Consider the following 17,797-nt stretch of genomic DNA (forward strand, 5'->3'; position numbering starts at 1 on the left):
GCCCCCCTCCCTTGATAGTCTGGCTCCGTCCCTGCTTTGAAGGCACCATGTCTAAACTTTCCACTGTTCCACAGCTTTAGAAACAGCAATTATAGAGTCGATATTGGTATTCAAAGCCATATGTGAATCTTCAAGCTTCCATTTGTGCAGAGCATACACCTGAATCACACTGAATTCATCTCAAAAATTTGGGTCATTAGCATAACACATCTCGAATAACTATCAAATCTATCTGAACAATCACAACTTCAAATGTTCTCCTCTGTATCAAAGCAGCTTGGATTTTAACTACTCAGTGTAATGCTGTAACAAATCTGATGAGAAATAATGTATCTTTTCCATTCAAGCATAGTAAAAACTATCACAAACAACCAAAATTTCAAGAATCCAGGTGAATCTTACCACAGGGATGATGAGTGTTCGTGTGGGCAGTCATATGCTGTCACTCATGCCCCTTGAATAATTTTTTTTTGTTTAGTGTCCTACATAACTTTATAATTGTTGTCACGTGCCTTCTATATCACCGAGCTGAGTAGCGCTGGCTTGTAAACTCGAGCGAGGGTATATAAGGAGATGGGCCAATGATTTGGCTCATTGCGCAGGATCAGCAAGTGCAAAATCCTGGCTCGCCAGTTGAGAGCTAAACCATGTGACTTGGGCGAAGGCCTGGGTCTTGTGGTTCCTAGAGTGGAGGGTATAGCGTGAGGCTGGTTTCATAGAGCAGCGAAGACCTCCCGCCCTCGACTATGGAAGGATAACGAGCTGGTGTGCTTCTGATCCACTTGCCTGGTGAGTTGAGCTCACTTGAACCATCTCTTTTTTTATTTTTTTGCTTCAAAAATTTACCATTTCAACAGAAAATAGATTTGGATTTTGGCAATTCATATTTGCATGAACCGAATGCAACATTTAATCATCTAACTTTTCTTTCAGTTAAAACAAATTTTCTTCTTTTAATCTCTATTAACTTATGAATTGCCATCGCTGCTGCAAAGCAATTTCTTCAAGTTTAATTGGTCATTTCCAATAAAAGCTACCTTCAACTTCAAGTCCTAGTGGTTATTATTATTATTATAAATAAAAATATTTTCTTATATAAAATTTATACAGATAACCATACATAAATTTTGAACCACTTAGAAGAGTGGGGAACACCCTCCACCCCCTCCTTTCCCAAAAACATCTCAAATATTAGAAAATTACCCCTAAATTTTCCTTAAATTTTCAAAAAATATATGGTTGGCCCCCTAAATTTTTTAAATATTAGATTTTTACTCCTAAAGTTACCCAAATTTTGAAAGATATATGATTCCCCCCTAAATTTCTTAAATATTAGATTGTTACACCTAAATTTACCTAAAATTTTATAAGATATATGATTGGCCCCTCAAACTTTTTATATTTTTTGTATGACACTTTTAAATTTGTTTAATTCTATTGTTTGCTGGTAGGTTTCTACCATTAATTTAACCAATGACTATAAACAATTTTGTTATTGTTAATGGATGGGATTTTATAACCTTGCTTAGTTTCTTTGTCCTAGAGATAAATCGGATTGTACTGTTTCAAATATTATTTCTTTAGGCGTTATTGGAGCATCTTGATCTTCTGTCACTTTGATGAGAGTTTCCAATCTGAACAATAGAAAATAGAAAATAAATGTGTTGAAACATCCTCCATCCATACTACATAGTTATCGACATTAATAGAATGCCGGGCTATACTATGGGCAAGTTTATTACCATCTCTCTTAGTGTGAGAGTATAGTAATTTAGTAAAAGAACTGGACTGACTAAGAGCATCAAGAATAAGGGGCTTCACTAATGCTAAGTTACTCCCTCCTTCCTTCAAGGCTTGCATGACAGTTTGACAATCAACCTCCAACATAGCTTCGCTTATTCCAACCTCTAGTCCAAACACCAAGGCACGGTGTGCTGCTAATGCTTCTATCTCCATAGCACCATACGCTTGTGGCAATACCTGGGCTAATGAAGCTATTATCTGTCCTCTGCAATCCTGAATAGCAACACCCACACCACTTTTGTTTTCAAACTTGAAGACAGCTCCATCAAAATTCAATTTGAAGATGCCGCTTGGTGGTGGTTTCCACACTGCCTTGGGTTGTGGACGAGCAGGCATTGGCTGTGGAAGAATATAGCGAAACTCGTTTAGTTTTTCCAAAGCCACTTGAGCAATCTGATCCGTTTTGCAACTTGGAACATAATGTCGAATCTGGTTACGTTGGTTCCATACTGTCCAAACAGTCATAGCAAAGAGTTTGGGCTGGGCATGGTTGTCAAGGATCCACGAGAGCAGCTCACAAAAGTCCACAAAGCATGACATGTTTCATTGACCCCTCCCACTCAACCCCGACCAAACCTGATCCAATTCTTTGCACGACCATAGTGCATGTAAACAGGTTTCTTACTCCACAGAACATCTCACACAGCATGTGGACAGGGATGGATCATCGTCTCAAGTTAACCTTGGTTGGAATGGAGTCTTTGCAAGCTCTCCAAACGAAGTTCTTGATTTTATTTGGGACCTTCCGCATCCAAACCTTTCTCCAAAAGCTTGTATCGGTTTGTTCTTCACCACGAGGTGGACCATCATGTAGTTCCTTGAGAAACCTATACCCGGGTTTGCAGGTATAGTTCCCATGCTGTGTAAATGGCCAGAACATCTCATCTGCACAAGCCAACCGAGTCAAAGGAATTCTTTTAATCAAATCAACATCATTGGGGGCAAATAAACCATCAATGATACCTGAGTTCCAAGACTGTGTAGCAGCATCTATCAGCAAATCCACTGTTGCATTTTCCATGGACTCTAGGGGTGAAGAAATTCAGGTTGGATGTTTGATTGGTAGCCAATGGTGCTGTCAAATCTTTACAGAACAACTATCACCTATTCTCCACCTCACACCTTTTTCAATCACGTCCCTACCATAGAGAATACTCTTCCACGCATATGATCCCCCACTTGATTCCATAGCTTCCTTGAAAGAACAATTTGGAAAGAACCTGGCCTTGAAAACCTTGTAAAAAAGAGTATGTTTTTCATGTAATAGCCTCTATGCTTGCTTTGCTAAGAGTGAATCATTGTAGAGTGCTAAATCACGAAAGCCTAAACCCCTAACCATCTTGGATTTTGTCATGTCATCCCACTTGAGCCAATGAATTTTCCGTGTGTCTCCATGTTAACCCCACCAAAACTTTCTAATCAAAACTTCAATCTCATTGCACAACCCAATAAGTAGTTTGAAGTACCCCATTGCATAAGTAGGAATTGCTTGAATTACTGTCTTGATTAAAACCTCCCTTCTCGCTTGTGATAGGAGTTTTCCTTCCCACCCTTGCAATTTCTCCACACCCTCTCTTTTATATAATTGAAGCTAGCCTTTTTACGTCTTCCAATCAATGAAGGAAGACCCAAATATTTCTCATAGTTGTGCTCCTCTCCAACCCCCAAAATATCTTTAATAATCTGCCTTGATTCCTCATCAACTGACTCCACTAAAAAAGAGTGCAGTTTTATCCCTATTCACCTTCTGACCAAACACAGTTTCATATTCAGAAAGTAGGTCCATTACCTTGTCACATTCACTAGGGATTGCTCTGCAAAACAAAAGGCTATTGTCTGCAAAAAATAGGTAAGTGAGTTTAGGCCCTCATTTACAAAGTGTGAAGCCAGTAATGTCCCCATTATTTGCAGCTTGTTAGATAAGACTATGCTGCCTTTCCGTGCATAGACGAAATAGAAAGGGGGAGAGGAGGTCCCCTTGTCTGATGCCTCTTGATGGAGTAATAAGCCCTTTAGGTTCACCATTGACCATCACAGAGTAAGTCACAGTTTTTACACAAGTCATAATAAGACCCACCCATCTTTCATTAAAACCCATCCTCAATATCAATTTTTCCAAAAAATTCCATTCAACCCGATCATAAGCTTTGCTCATGTCCAATTTTAAGGCCATGTAACCTGTAGAACCAGATTTATAATTTTTCATACAATGTACTGTTTCAAAGGCAATCAAAATATTATCCATAATAAGACGGTCTTTGACAAAGGCAGATTAGTGTTCAGTGATTATTGAAGGAGCAATTTTTTCAATCTATTTGCCAAGACTTTGGAAAATAATTTGTAAAGGACATTACAAAAGGCTAATGGGATGATAATCTGTCACATATTTTGGGTTTTTTTTTCTTGGGAATAAGTGTGATGCGGGTATGATTTAAAGGATGAGGTAAAGTACCTAAGTTCGGCCAAGCTAGTACGGATTGGGTAATATCGCCTTCCACCATTGGCCAATAGTGCTGAAAGAACAATGGAGGCATCCCATCGAGGACCAAGAAGCTTTCAAAGGTCCCATTTGTTTCAAGGCATCAAAACTTCAGAAGCACAAAATTGTCTTCATTTAATTGGCTGTTCATATTTTCGGTAATCACATGAGGAATCTAGTCAAGTACCGAAGAGGATAGGTCTGGATTGGTGGTGGTGAAAAGCTCTTGGTAGTAGTCTGTGATAATGGTTGCAATGTCCTCCACATTTTTAGGTCCATACATTGGCTGATCATATATACCTAGCAAGACATTCCTTCTGAACCGATGAAATGCCCGTGTATGGAAATATTTGGTGTTGTCGTCCCCCTTACTTAACCATTGGATCCGAGCCCTTTGCTTCCACATTCTAGTTTCTTGATCCAACAATGTGTTTATCTCCATCTTCAAGTTCCTCACACGTGTATTGTCCCCACTTCTAATAGCCATCTCTTCTTCCTCCATAAATTGTTTTTTCTTTCTACTAAGCTCCCTTCTGACATTGCCAAACACATTGTGATTCCACCACATCAAGTCCTTCTCACATTGCTTCACCTTGTTGAGCACAACTTTATCCGAATCAGTATTTGCACATGAATTCCATGCTGCCTCCGCAACTTTCCCACACCTGCTATCAGAAAGCCACATCTCTTTAAAGCGAAAAAAAAAATTTTTCTAAGATGGTAGATCAATACCTAATGGGTTTATTAGTAATGGACAGTGATCAGATGACAGGCATGGAAAATGATGGATCTGAGTTCCTAGATATCTCAAGAACCATGAATTTGTAGCGAGTCCTCGATCAAGCCGCTCCCAAATAAATTGGCCATTATTAAAATGCTTTCTCCATGTAAATCTTGGACTGACAAACCCCAAGTCCATGAAGCCACACTCATCAATGATATTTCTGAGCAACTGCATCTAATTATGATTCTGTGGTGCTCCACCAACTTTCTCATCTTGCCTTATAATCTCATTAAAGTCACTAGCACAAAGCAATGGAATAGTTGGGTAAGTAGTCAATGCATTGAGCTTCAACCATGCCTCATGTCTCCTCCATGATACTGGTTCCCCATAAAAATCGGTGAACGCCAAGCTTGTTCTGTAAACCTATCAACAAAAGTATCAATGTAGTATTTAGAGGAGTCAACTACAGTAAGGTTGATTGAATCCTTCCACAAAAGCACCAAACCGCCCCCTCGAGTCTCACTTGGTACTGAACACCTATTATTGAAATCAAAATTCCATAGCACATTATCAAGCCTAGCATCATCTGTCCATGTTTTGGCCAAGAACATAACAGAGAGATCTTTTGCCCGAATATAATATCCAAGATCTCGAATTGTATATGGGTTTCCAAGCCCATGACAATTCCACACTAAAAGACTCATTGTGACTGGCAGGGCTGATGCCCAGCCTCTGCCACTTCAAATTTTGCAACTTCATCACTAACAGCAACCCCACATTTTTTATTGGGTAAACCACTAGGGACATCTGAACTATTAATTGATCTCTTTTTTTATTTTCCTCCCATGAATAGGGAAGTTTCTGCCTCAGTGCATAATCTGTTGCCAACCCTTCTCCAAGTTTCTAACTTCTGTGTTTATTTCTCTTCCAAACCTTTGTTGGTAGTGTGTTCGGTCTGCCCTGTCTTCCCTTACTCCTGATGCGGCGTTGGTTTCTACAAAATTGCCACCTTAGCATCATTAACTATTTTTGGTTCCATAACCATAATAGTTGGTGAAGAGATTTTTTCCTTATCTGGTCCATTGATTGCATTAATCATCCGTTTCTAAGATAGCTAATTAATAGGTGCCATATCGGGTATATTAGCATATGCCAACAATGCCTCATCATTATCCTTTATTTTTGCCAAAAATGCCTCCTCCTTTAATCCATCCACCAAAATAGAAGGTGTAGTAATTGGGTTGGACTCTTTAATGATTGGCGTGGACTTCAGCAACTCCAAATTCCCCATTATTGCGGGCTATGGAACCGTACCCAACTGTGTGACCGAAATCAGCATTGATGAGGGATTAACTCCAGGTTTTGTAACTAATGTAACGTCCACATGCACCGCGTCGGCGCTGCTTCCCTCCATCAAACTTGCTATGTTACTCCCTCTGTTCTTTGTCTCCGTCATATCGCTCCCTGTTGGGCGAGCAGGACTTCGCTCATAATACCCAGGCATATAGATTACTCCTTTCCCTGCTGCCTGATATGGTGAAGCCTGGAAAGAAGGTCCAAATTGTTGCTCCGACGCTTGTAAGGTACCTTTGCTTTAGAGCCATCGTTCACAACTCTTATCATCATGATTCAGTCTGCCACACCAATAGCAGAGGTTCGGCAAACGCTCATATTTGAATGAAACCCATCTTTTGTCCCCACTTTCAAGTGTGACTACCCTCCCACGGCATAATGGAAGGTTGATATCCAAAGTCACGCGAACTCGAATGAAGTTACCACCATCCTCATTCACTTCACCCGTGGACTTGTGTACTTCTCCCATTATCTCACAAATACATTCTGCCACGTTCTTAGTAATGTATCGGATGGGTATATTATGGACCTGCACCCAAAACGTGGCTCTGCTAAAATCAAGGTCTTGGATAGGTGTGTCGTTAACATACCTCTGCAAAACAACCAAGTGTTTATCAAAACTCTAGGGCTGATTTTGAATTATTTTGTCGACATCCGCAGAGGAGTTAAAGACAAAAAGAACAACATGGTTACTTAGGTTCCGAATGCTGAAACCATTAGTCGACCTCCAAATCTGTTTGAAAGTTCTTGCCACAAAATCCATGTTCAAGAAGCAAGGAGTCATGAATTTTGCCGCTAGAATGAATTCTTGAGATTGCTGATCTCCTTGGAGGGTGAAGTCTGAATATTCCCTCTCAGAGAGAGACATATTTCACCAAGTATCTATGATTTCCTCCATGTTAGGCGACGTAGAACGAGCAATAGATTCCTCACAAAAAGAAAGAAAGTGTTTCCCTAACCCCACAAGCTCCATGAAGACACTTGTTATCCCTAGAGAGACAAAAGAGAAAAAACCACAGACAAAAACACTCCTTCGTATAGAAGGGACAAGCAACTTCTACTACTTAAGACAAGAAGGAATATCCAACTTTCTTAACAACAAAGAGACCTCTGGAGTACACTTAGTTGTAATACATAAAGTTCACTGAATAATTTCAGCAAAGTCTAGGAATATCAGGTGAAGCTCCCTGGATTCACTTGAAAAGAAGATATAAGAAACTATGAGTTTAGACAAAACCTGGCTCCACATGTTGGTATAGTTGGTTGGAAAATTATTTGCACTTGCAATTTAAACTTATATAATAGATACACAAAAAATGTGTATAATGTTGTACACATTTGCAAAAAATGTATGATATTGTATACTTTTTTATACAAATTTACATGAGCGACAATTTTTAGAGTTTTTTTTTTTTGAAGGCCAAACAAGCTTTCATTAGAAAGAAACCGTTATAAAATACAATTCAAAGCATCCTCCATTGTCACATTCACAAACGGATAGGTAAAGACGATTCATTAACAAACCCCTACCACCTATTATTAAGACCACATTTGGCTAAGCAATGAGTTGTCAGGAATTTGCCTCGTGAGGATTCCATTGAATCTTGTTCTTTGGCCATATAACAAAAGTCTTCTAAAAAACATAATACTTCCCAAGGAATTGAAATAGGTCTTAGAGTTAGATTGACAATAGGAGAGCTCTTAGAGCACTCACATCACTTCATGTAAAAATTTCTGTCTCTTAGAGCATTCGCATAAGTTCATATAGAAATTTCTTTCTATTTCAGCATAAGAATATTTTTGTTTTTATATTCTTACTTCACATTCAACAACTACCACACAGTCTCTGCTTTCATCTTCCACATACGTAAATAAAAGAACAAATAAATAAATGTAAAATGAATAGTGTCATAATAAATAGTATTATAATTCTTCACATTTCTGCTATCATATGTACTACTTTCTTAATTTTGCATCATGCGGCTTTTCTTTTCTTTTTTTTAAATAAAAATAAAAATAATAATAAAAAGTGTACAAAAAATTCGAGTGGAGAGAATAGAAGGTAATGTCAGGGAATCAGAATCTCACTTTTAACCGATAACATTACAAAAATACCCAAATACATTCTAAGTGTAACAGAATCACTCTATCTCTCGGTAATGGCGGGCTAGTGATACCTGAAACCCAAACGTCGTCGTTTCTTTCGTAAGAGCAGCCAGCCATGACTTTGAGCACAGAACACTCTCCCTCTTCTACTCCACTCGACTGGAAATTCTCTCAGGTCTTCGGTGAACGAGCTCCCGGAGAAGACCTCCAAGACGGTTACTTTCTCTCTCCCTCCCTCTGTTTGGTTACTGAGAAAACTGTAGGCAATGAATTTTTTTAGTTTTAACCTTTTTGAAGTATCTGTTTGTTTAATTAGAAAATTTAGGAAGAGGTAATTGTGTTATTTTTGTCCATTTTCTCGGAAACTAAAACTAACTGTAATCTTAACTAACTTTTAGAAATCTTTGGTGGTAAAGTTAGGGGCTTTGTTTTGTTTTAATATAAATTGGTTATTATGGGTATTTCTATGGTTGTTGATTAAAAAAAAAGTTGTGGCTTTTTTTTTCTGTTTTTTTTGTTTTAGTTGATATCATATCATCAATGGGATTCGAGAAGAGTGGTGATTACCTTGCCGTTGGAGATCGAGGCGGCCGCGTTGTGATTTTTGGAAGAAAGGATGGGAAATATGTAAGAATTAACTATACAATTGGGGTTTGGGGAATTTTTTTCCCGTTGCTGAGATGGCATGTTGTTATTGGTGCTAATAAAAATAAGTGGGCACATGTGAAAGTGATATTACTCCGATCACACCATGTCAACAATTATATAAAAAAAAAAAAAATGGTTGTTTTGCTTTGAGAATTAGCAAGATTTTGGTTTTTTCTCCCTATGAATTCATTTTGGGCTATCTTCTTGTTTAGGCTGGCAGATGTATTGGTTGTTTGGCATCTGTTGTTGGATAAAATTGGGTTTGTGATCTTTTTATCATTGATTGTTGGCTTATTAGACTTCAAATGGGCACCTTTCTCGGAATGAGTTGGAGCAGTTGGATTTTAGTTTCACGAGCCATCCTGAATTCCAATATAAGACTGAGTTTCAGAGCCATGAGCCCGAGGTATGCTCTATGGTAGATTGCATGGCTATTTTCTGTGTAAAAGTGGGTTCTTGCTGTCCATGTGAGTTGCAGACCCTGATAGTATTTATCTTTTGTTTAGTTTGATTATTTGAAGAGTTTGGAAATCGAAGAGAAGGTCAACAAATTAAGATGGTGTGATACACAGAATGGATCGCAATTTATCCTCTCAACAAATGATAAGACGATTAAGCTGTGGAAGGTATGGGTTTTTCTAGAATAAGTATCTCTATCTCTAAAGTTTCTACTTGAACCTTCTTTTACTGCTGAAAACATTAATTAGTTTTATAAAATATTCTAACATTTTTTGCTTTTTGTTCTTTTCTTTTACTCTTCTATGTTAATCTATTAGATTGCATCCTAAAACATTCAACCTCTCAAGATGCATTTTCATTACCATGCCAAAGTGACTTTGGTAATGCTAACTTGTTCTTTCTGTGGTTTTGAGTCCAGGTGAAGGAACATAGAGTGAAGAAAGTAAAAGAAATGAACCCAAATCCTCCCGTGTGTTCAGAGAATGCACTATTGGCTGAAAGGAGTTTTATAAGTGGACAAGACAATCCATCTGTTGGTAATGGCTATCTTCTGGAATGGACAGAGAAGATGGGTTCTAACACGTTTCCATCTCAAGAAGTGCACTCGAAGGTAGATATTTGTGGATTTTAGTAAATCTATTACAGATTGACTGCATCAGTTTTCTTTGGTATATAAGTTTATTATAGTAATCTGCTATGTAATTAGATTGCTGATATTGAAGACACTGCTCGTACAAGATGTCGAAGGGTGTATGCTCATGCTCATGATTTTAACATCAACTCCATCTCAACTAATAGGTAAAGTTTGTGTCTGCTGTCTTTGTGTTGTTGTACCTGTAATACATTTCTTGCTTAGAGATTGCCTTGTAGCTCCTACAGAGGATATGAGAAAAGGCTTTATAATTTTAGTTAGACACATAATCTAGCCATTACTTTTTTCCTGATCTACTTACCTTTTCTAGGTTTCAGGAACTCTTAGTAACATGGAATTAGAAACTTAATAATATACATGTTATTCTGCGACTGATGATAATCTGGTTTGTAATCCCTGTACAGTGATGGTGAGACATTTATCTCTGCAGACGACCTCAGAATAAACTTGTGGAACATTGAGATTAGTAATCAGTGTTTCAATATCATTGACATGAAGCCATCAAACATGGAGGATCTTACTGGTAATTCTGTTGATCCCCGAAATGTAATCTCTAGTTTACTTCCTGCCACCTTCTTTATTTATTTTTTACAATACTCTAGCGTTGCATCCTCTATATGTCTCTTACTCTCCTCATTGTGCATCGTCTTTAAATGAATAGTGAAATGTTTAGAAAGAAAGGATTGTAGGTTATGAATGATGCAGCAAAAGAAGTTGCACTACATAATCATGTTTATTGACAAACCTTTATTTGTTCTTTTAACATACTGAAATTTTCTTTCCACTACTGAACACTAAGTTGTAACTGTCAGAGGTTAGGAATCAGTAGGGAAGGTTTAGGATGAACAGATTTAGATGGGGATGCATTTGGTTGTGTGTAGACTTCAACATTGAGAAAATTCATGTTTCATACAGTTTTAATCAATACTTTGTTTGGATCAGTCGTGACCTTTGGATTTGGTTCAAAATTCGAGTTTGATAGTTTGGATGCAGTAGCGTTTTCTTTGGGAATGATTAACATTTTAAACTAGTTTTCTATTGGATGCCATGTGGACACAAGGGATGGCATTGTTTGTTGGGATTTACTACCGTCTTTGTGTGAATTAAATTTAAAATACCCCAAGCAACTGAGAAAATAAACAAATCCACACAAGCACCTAAGGACAAAACAACCACACAAGAATACCAAATTTACATGGAAATCCTTCAGTAGAGGGAAAAAACCATGGGCAAATCCCACAAAACTACTATAGTAAATAGAGATTACAATACTCAAGTTTATGCCCAAAAATCAAGTTCAATAAATTGGGAAAGTACAAGAATAAATTTCCAAGAATAATTACAATCTCACCACAAAAGATTTCGATCCATTGAAACCAATGTAGCAGCAAGATCTCCACTCTGAATACTTCATCCCTCTGTGGTTGTAGCACTCGAAATCCCCTCCTAGAGAAAACCCCCAATTTTTCTCCCTTGTGTCTTGAGCAAAGAAAAAATTGCATTTTTTTCTTTCTCTCACAGCTTGCAGACCCTCACTCCTTGTTTGGACTGCTCTCTCTCTCTCTCTCTCTCTCTCTCTCTCTCTCTCTCTCTCTCTCTCTGTATTTCTCAGTGTTTTCCAACTTTTCCCATATGCACATTTCTGCCTTTAATGTGAAAAGGCTAACTTGTCTTGACTTGTTCAACAAGCTCACTAATGAGCTTTTTATCAAATTTGGGCTGGAACACATAACATGCAGTGCACCCAACATTGTTCAACAAACATGTTTATAATTTTGACTAAACACAGAACAACTCATTTGTAGGTTTATTGAGTTATAGTGTGAGAATTCACCCTCAGAAATATGACTTGATTAAGCAGCAAATAATTTAATTTTAGTGTGTCATAGATTTCTTGGTGACTGCAAAAACAGAAGTCCCTTTGCTTGTACAAATATGGAGTAGGCCATGAAGATAATCCATCTACATTTATAGTGTTGTTTTCTTATGTCAACTGTAAATCACTGGCTACAACCTCAATGTGCTCATATTTCAGTTGCCTATCCAAAAAGGGGAATCAAAGGTTCCATGGGGATTTGATTTATTTCACTATGTTTCTCACGTATGCAGCCCAATAGTATCTCAATCTGTTATCTGCTACTAATCAATCTGTTAAATTTTTATTCAGAGGTCATAACATCGGCTGAATTCCATCCATTTCACTGTAATTTGCTTGCATACAGCAGCTCAAGAGGTTTTATTCATCTAGTTGACATGCGGCGTTCAGCATTATGTGATCACAGTGCAATCCTGTGAGTTTCTGCTCATTTCTGTTTCATTTCCATGTTTCATGTATCATGAGTTCTGATCTTATACTTCTCTAGTCATTATTTACCATTCCAGAATGCATCGGAAGATGCTCTGATACTTGTCATATGGGGTTTAATTTTGCAGATTACAAGATGGAGGATCCCATGGGTTTAAATCATTTTTTACAGAGATCATCGCATCCATCTCTGATATAAAGTTTTCAAATGATGGGCGGTATATCTTAAGTCGTGATTATATGAATCTAAAGGTCTTACTCTTATCACTAAATTGAGCATGACCCCTTCAATTCCAAATCTCCCTTTTTCAGAATCTCTTGTCTGTGTTACATTTATTCTATTAATAGATTTAGGAGATTATATGATCATAAGTCTCCATCATAATCAATTTTTTTTTGAGGCATGATTGCAAAAAATTTCTTTTATGAATAGTTATTAGACCTCATCTTCTTCTGTTTAGGTATGATTTGATAAGTCTATGGACAACCTCTTTAGTTTGGGGACACAAAACCTTTTCTTTTAAGTAAGAAAGATCATTTATTGACTTCTTCTTTTATTTTGATTCGTTATTTTAACATGAGCATGCACATAATAGATTTTTATACTGACTAAAGAACACTATTTGTGTTCCTCATGACTGTATTTTGTTCCTCATTCCTTTACACCTAGTTTTCTAATTTCTTGCCTGCTATCTTTATGTTCATTTTTGTTTATGTTAATATTTTTCATATATTGTGATTAAAAGACACGGTCCTTAGGTTCATGACACTTCGTTGATGATCTGTATTTCAACTAATTTGATGGCAAATGTATCTTCTGGTTTTTGTCCTCTAGATAACCACCTTGAAGAGAACCTGGTAGTTCACTACCTTGTACTAATTGAAGCTTTATTTCTTGTTGCAGCTGTGGGACAGTCATATGGATTCATCGCCAGTTGCAACATTCAAGATTCATGACCACTTGCACCCGAAGGTAAGTAATCCAATACAATTCGCAGTGATCTCAATTAGAAAAGATGCATCAAATTTTCACATGGATGTTAGGATGTCCATGTTTGTTGACAAAGAATGTTGTGTATTGAAACCATCTTTGTCATTTTCTGTTGGACTTTGCACCTTCAATCATAGTTGTATTAATGAACTGATTTTCCACAATTCCACTTCACATGCAATAAGCAAAAGCAAAGGGAACAAGTGCTACTGATTTTAGCTTTCATGAGGATTAACTGAGAACCTACTTTCATTTTCTTTTCTTCCTAGAAACCACCAATTGCCTTGTTATACTTGCTGTGTCTTGGCATATTGTAACTCAAATGTCGACCTTAGCTCAGTGGAAAGAGCAGAGGATTCATTCTCAAGGTCGCTGGTTCGACTCCAGCAGGTCGAGTTATATTTTTTTTATCATAAAATAGGCTTTTTACTTGTTGGTCATGAAAAGTTGAGCTTTCTCTTTTTCTCCCTTCTTCTGCAGAAACTGCCATTATGTTGTATGTTCTTTTTTTTGGCTAATAATGTTGTTTGCCTTTTTAATATGTAAGTGAGGATACATAAAAGGATTTTGAATAGATCTTACATGCATAAATACACGTGGAGTGAATCTTTCAGGATGAATTTACCAATGAGAAGCAGCTTGTTGTAAAGGAATTGCATTTATTCTTGAAAACTTGGCTGTTCCTTTCATAGAATCCCTAAACTTAACTGTAGGAGGCTCAAGTATTATTGGTGATGTTCCACTCAAAAGATTGGAAGTGCTTCAGGTCTTTCCTGAAAGATCTTTGTTACTCCCATGATAGAACCTTGGGCCAATAATTTGATCCTGATCTTACCTGTCAGAAGCACAGTTTTCATCATCATGATTGAATTTTCCATCATGAAGATTGTTGAATGTTGCAAGATAAATTTCCTGCAAGACTGCACCTCAGCTTGAGCACCCCCTACTCACCTATTTGTATTTTATATAGGAGGCATAAAGAGGCCTTGGAAGTGTCTTGAACAACATTTTTTATTTGTTGAAATTAGAAATTATTTTTAGGAGAGGGCTCGGGCTTTGTTTTAGAAGGTGCTTCCTTTAACCCTAAGTATTGAAAGGTGAGTGTGGTGCCAGCTCCACAGGCTCCTTCTTTTGTCTTTCCTTTCTATGTAGTTCATTTTATCTTCTTCTTTTCTCCTCTTTTCTTTTCTTTTCTTTTCTCTCTCTTCTTCTTTTTTTTTTTATAAATAATGTGGCTAAGTTGTCTAATGATTGCCCCATGCGATTCCCTGCCACCTGCACTGTAAACATGACATTTGATTAATTATTTTTAATAGCTCAGTAATCTCTTCCTACCATATAGCCTTTCATCCTCTATATAAATTTGGTGACAAGGATACATACACACGTTGATGTGGGATGCATACAAGATAACCAACAGCTGGCCTCCAGAAAGTAAATGCAAAGCATTATAGGGAAGTCATGATAGGAGCTTCCCTGTTGAAAATTTTTACCAAATTTTCTCTAAATCAAAAGTCTTTTTCAACTTGCACCACAATTAAATCTGTCATGAGTCATGACTTTTGAATTATGTTCAGCACCTACAAGACCAAATGACTGGATTGAAAACATCCCAACTTGAGTATAAAGCTTCAGAAAACTCCTCAAACGTGAAATTACCAACATTAATTCATAACAATCCTTGAACTTAGTTCCTGAAGGAATAAATGTTGATGTCATCAGTGTTTCCTTGTCTATAGCTAAAGTGTCCTCCAATGATGCTGTTAACTTACTCTTCGTGTTAGTTTATGCTGTGTAGGTTTCTTTTACTATGAGTTTGACAAAGTGCAGTCCCAATAGCTGATAGTAGCTGTACATTGTGCAGTTATGCGAGTTGTATAATAACGACTCCATATTTGATAAATTTGACTGCTGCCTCAGTGGAGATGGAATTCATTTTGCAACTGGATCTTACAGGTTTTTCCTTTGTACCCAAACTGTAGTTGCAAATCGTGGCATGGGAAGCATCATCATAAATCAAGTTTGGCATGTGTTCTCCCTAAATAAAGTAGCTTAAGTAACCAATTTTTTCTGTATTTGATTTAGCAATCTTTTACGTATTTTCTCCCACGGTGTTGGAGGTGCAGAAGGGATCACAATAGAAGCTAGCAAAAATTCCAACAGGTTTGCTTTTTTCTTTTTGTCAAATTCTTTGTTCCTTAAACCATAAGCCATTTAATTGATGAATAGCTATTGTTAAAGCCCATGGGATATAAATATGATAGTCAATACCCGCACATGTGTGATGATCATGGACTCTCTGCTTTATTTGATGTCACCCAAAAGGTTGTGGAAAGGAAATACAAGGAAATGGTTTTCTTTGTTAAGTAATTTTTGTTGTTTTCCTCTGCTTCCTACTTTCCAATATCAGGTGGCGGCTTACTGTTTTATCCTTATTTTTCATTTCATTTTTTTTCCCCTGAAAATTTCCATTTATGCTCTATGTGATTATGCGAGTGTGTGTGTTGCCTCTTATAAGCTGATTATTTCAACAATAGTGGAGGATCTGGATCCATAAAAATGACCAATATGTCACTTGGTGGATGACAATGTGATTTAACTGCTATTTTAGGAATTAGGACAGATTGACCCAATTTTCAACTTCTTTTTTTTAACTTAAAAACAGGAAGCCACTTCGTGATGCTGCTCCAAGGACTAGAAGGTCATCTTTAAGCAATCTGACACGTGGACTTTATCGCCTTGGTTGGGATTTGCAATTGTTTTTCTTTTCCTTTCCTTTCCTTTTTTTTCCTTGCATTATTCAACATGTGCATTTAATCTGCTTCCATCCGGGGTTCAAACCTATCTTCTCTTTCCCTGATTTTGCAGGGCATGAACACTCAAGCTCAGGTACCAATAAATTCTCTTGTAACTTAAGCTCTAAGCTACTACATTTGGCATGGCATCCAACCACAAACTTAATTGCTTGTGCTGCTGGGAATAGCTTGTTCATGTATTATGCATAGTTTCTGTACGGTTGTACCCATGGAAAATGAAATAAATCAACTAATACTAGGAAGAATTTGTGCATATTACTTGTCTGTTCTTTCTACAAATTTTACTTGGATGTATGCTGATAGAAAGGAAAATGATATGCAAAATGTAAAATAACTTTCTTTCTTCGGCCTACGAATATGCCAGCATGATGACAAGGCTGACTTGAGACTTACCTTTCAGTGGTTATATAATTTACTGATTTTTGTAGAAATTATGTTAAAAATCTATTACAATATTTTGGTTGTATTTCCAAAATATATAAGTAACTGCTACAAAAATTCAGAATGGAGCTAGAATATTAGTATTTTGGTATCATACTAAAAGATCTTTGATACAACCTCCATGGCTGTGAGCTGCACCTCTTCTCCCACGGGAGGCCTATCATGACAAGAGATAGAATAATGGGGATGCAAGTGAATATTAAAGAGATTATTTGGTCATGCTTAGAGCATCCACATCAGTCCATGTATAGTCTTCTAAAATAGAAAAAAGTACAAATTTTACACATTTTGAGCAAAAAAACACCCACATCAGTGGGTGTAAACATGTGTAAAATTGTGTAAACATTTCCACAAGCTACAGTAACCGTGTATATTTACACGATTACTGTAGCTCGTTTATAATTATTTTATTAATTTTTCTCTCTCATCTCTGTTGGTCTTCGTTTTTCTCATTTTTTTCTCTCGTCTTTGCTTCTTTTTTCCTTCTCTCTCACTCCTCATTCACTCTCTGCTTCAATGGGTCTGATCAACCTCTTCGTTGGCCTCTTCTTTTCAACCTGCTTCAATGGGTCTGATCAACCTTTTCTTTTCTCATTCACTCTCTGTTGGTCCTCTTTGTTGGCGTCGACTTCAGCTTGAATGGGTCTGGGTTTTGGCTTGATTTGGGTTTCAGCTCCGATCAACCATGAGAATGAGAAACGAAAAAATCACAAAGCTTGAGTCTGGGAGATCTGGGTTTCGGCTTGATGGTGGTTAGGTGATGATGACGGTGGTTGAGTCTGAGAGATAGAGAGAGAGAGAGAGGCCATGAGTGAGAAAATAATAAAAAATGTAAAAAAATGAATATTTTATTGAATAAATGTGTAAAATAGATAAACTGATGTGAGTGATTTGTAAAAGTGGATGTGTAAAAAAGAAAAAGTAAGTTTTTTTCTTGTAAAATAGACAGAAAATTTGAACGAACTGATGTGGTTGCTCTTAGAGGGATAACCGGAAGTATGCTAACAGGCCAAGGCTTGA

At 37.2% G+C, this 17,797-nt stretch overlaps 2 protein-coding genes across 3 annotated transcripts; one reads left to right on the forward strand and one right to left on the reverse strand.

The window, feature by feature from the left end:
* Positions 1–537: 537 nt before the first annotated feature.
* LOC115963361 (serine/threonine protein phosphatase 2A 55 kDa regulatory subunit B beta isoform-like) lies at positions 538–16,767 on the forward strand. 2 transcript variants are annotated; one of them, XM_031082330.1, is made up of 14 exons: positions 538–789; positions 8,989–9,092; positions 9,412–9,519; positions 9,620–9,739; positions 9,991–10,182; positions 10,279–10,370; positions 10,629–10,747; positions 12,392–12,515; positions 12,658–12,781; positions 13,434–13,502; positions 15,385–15,476; positions 15,606–15,683; positions 16,186–16,262; positions 16,389–16,728. In XM_031082330.1, exons 2-14 carry the CDS (start codon positions 9,006–9,008, stop codon positions 16,523–16,525), a joined length of 1,419 nt encoding a protein of 472 aa, XP_030938190.1. In that variant the 5' UTR covers positions 538–789; positions 8,989–9,005; the 3' UTR covers positions 16,526–16,728. The 2 variants fall into 2 exon arrangements, with proteins under 2 accessions (XP_030938190.1, XP_030938189.1); XM_031082329.1 differs by lacking the exon at positions 538–789 and adding an exon at positions 8,432–8,680 and having other exon boundaries at positions 16,389–16,767.
* Positions 1,612–2,343, reverse strand: LOC115964331. Its single transcript, XM_031083665.1, has one exon. It carries the CDS (start codon positions 2,341–2,343, stop codon positions 1,612–1,614), a length of 732 nt encoding a protein of 243 aa, XP_030939525.1.
* Positions 16,768–17,797: the final 1,030 nt, after the last annotated feature.

Source organism: Quercus lobata, chromosome 10 (genome assembly GCF_001633185.2).
Source record: "Quercus lobata isolate SW786 chromosome 10, ValleyOak3.0 Primary Assembly, whole genome shotgun sequence".
Lineage (NCBI taxonomy): Eukaryota > Viridiplantae > Streptophyta > Magnoliopsida > Fagales > Fagaceae > Quercus > Quercus lobata.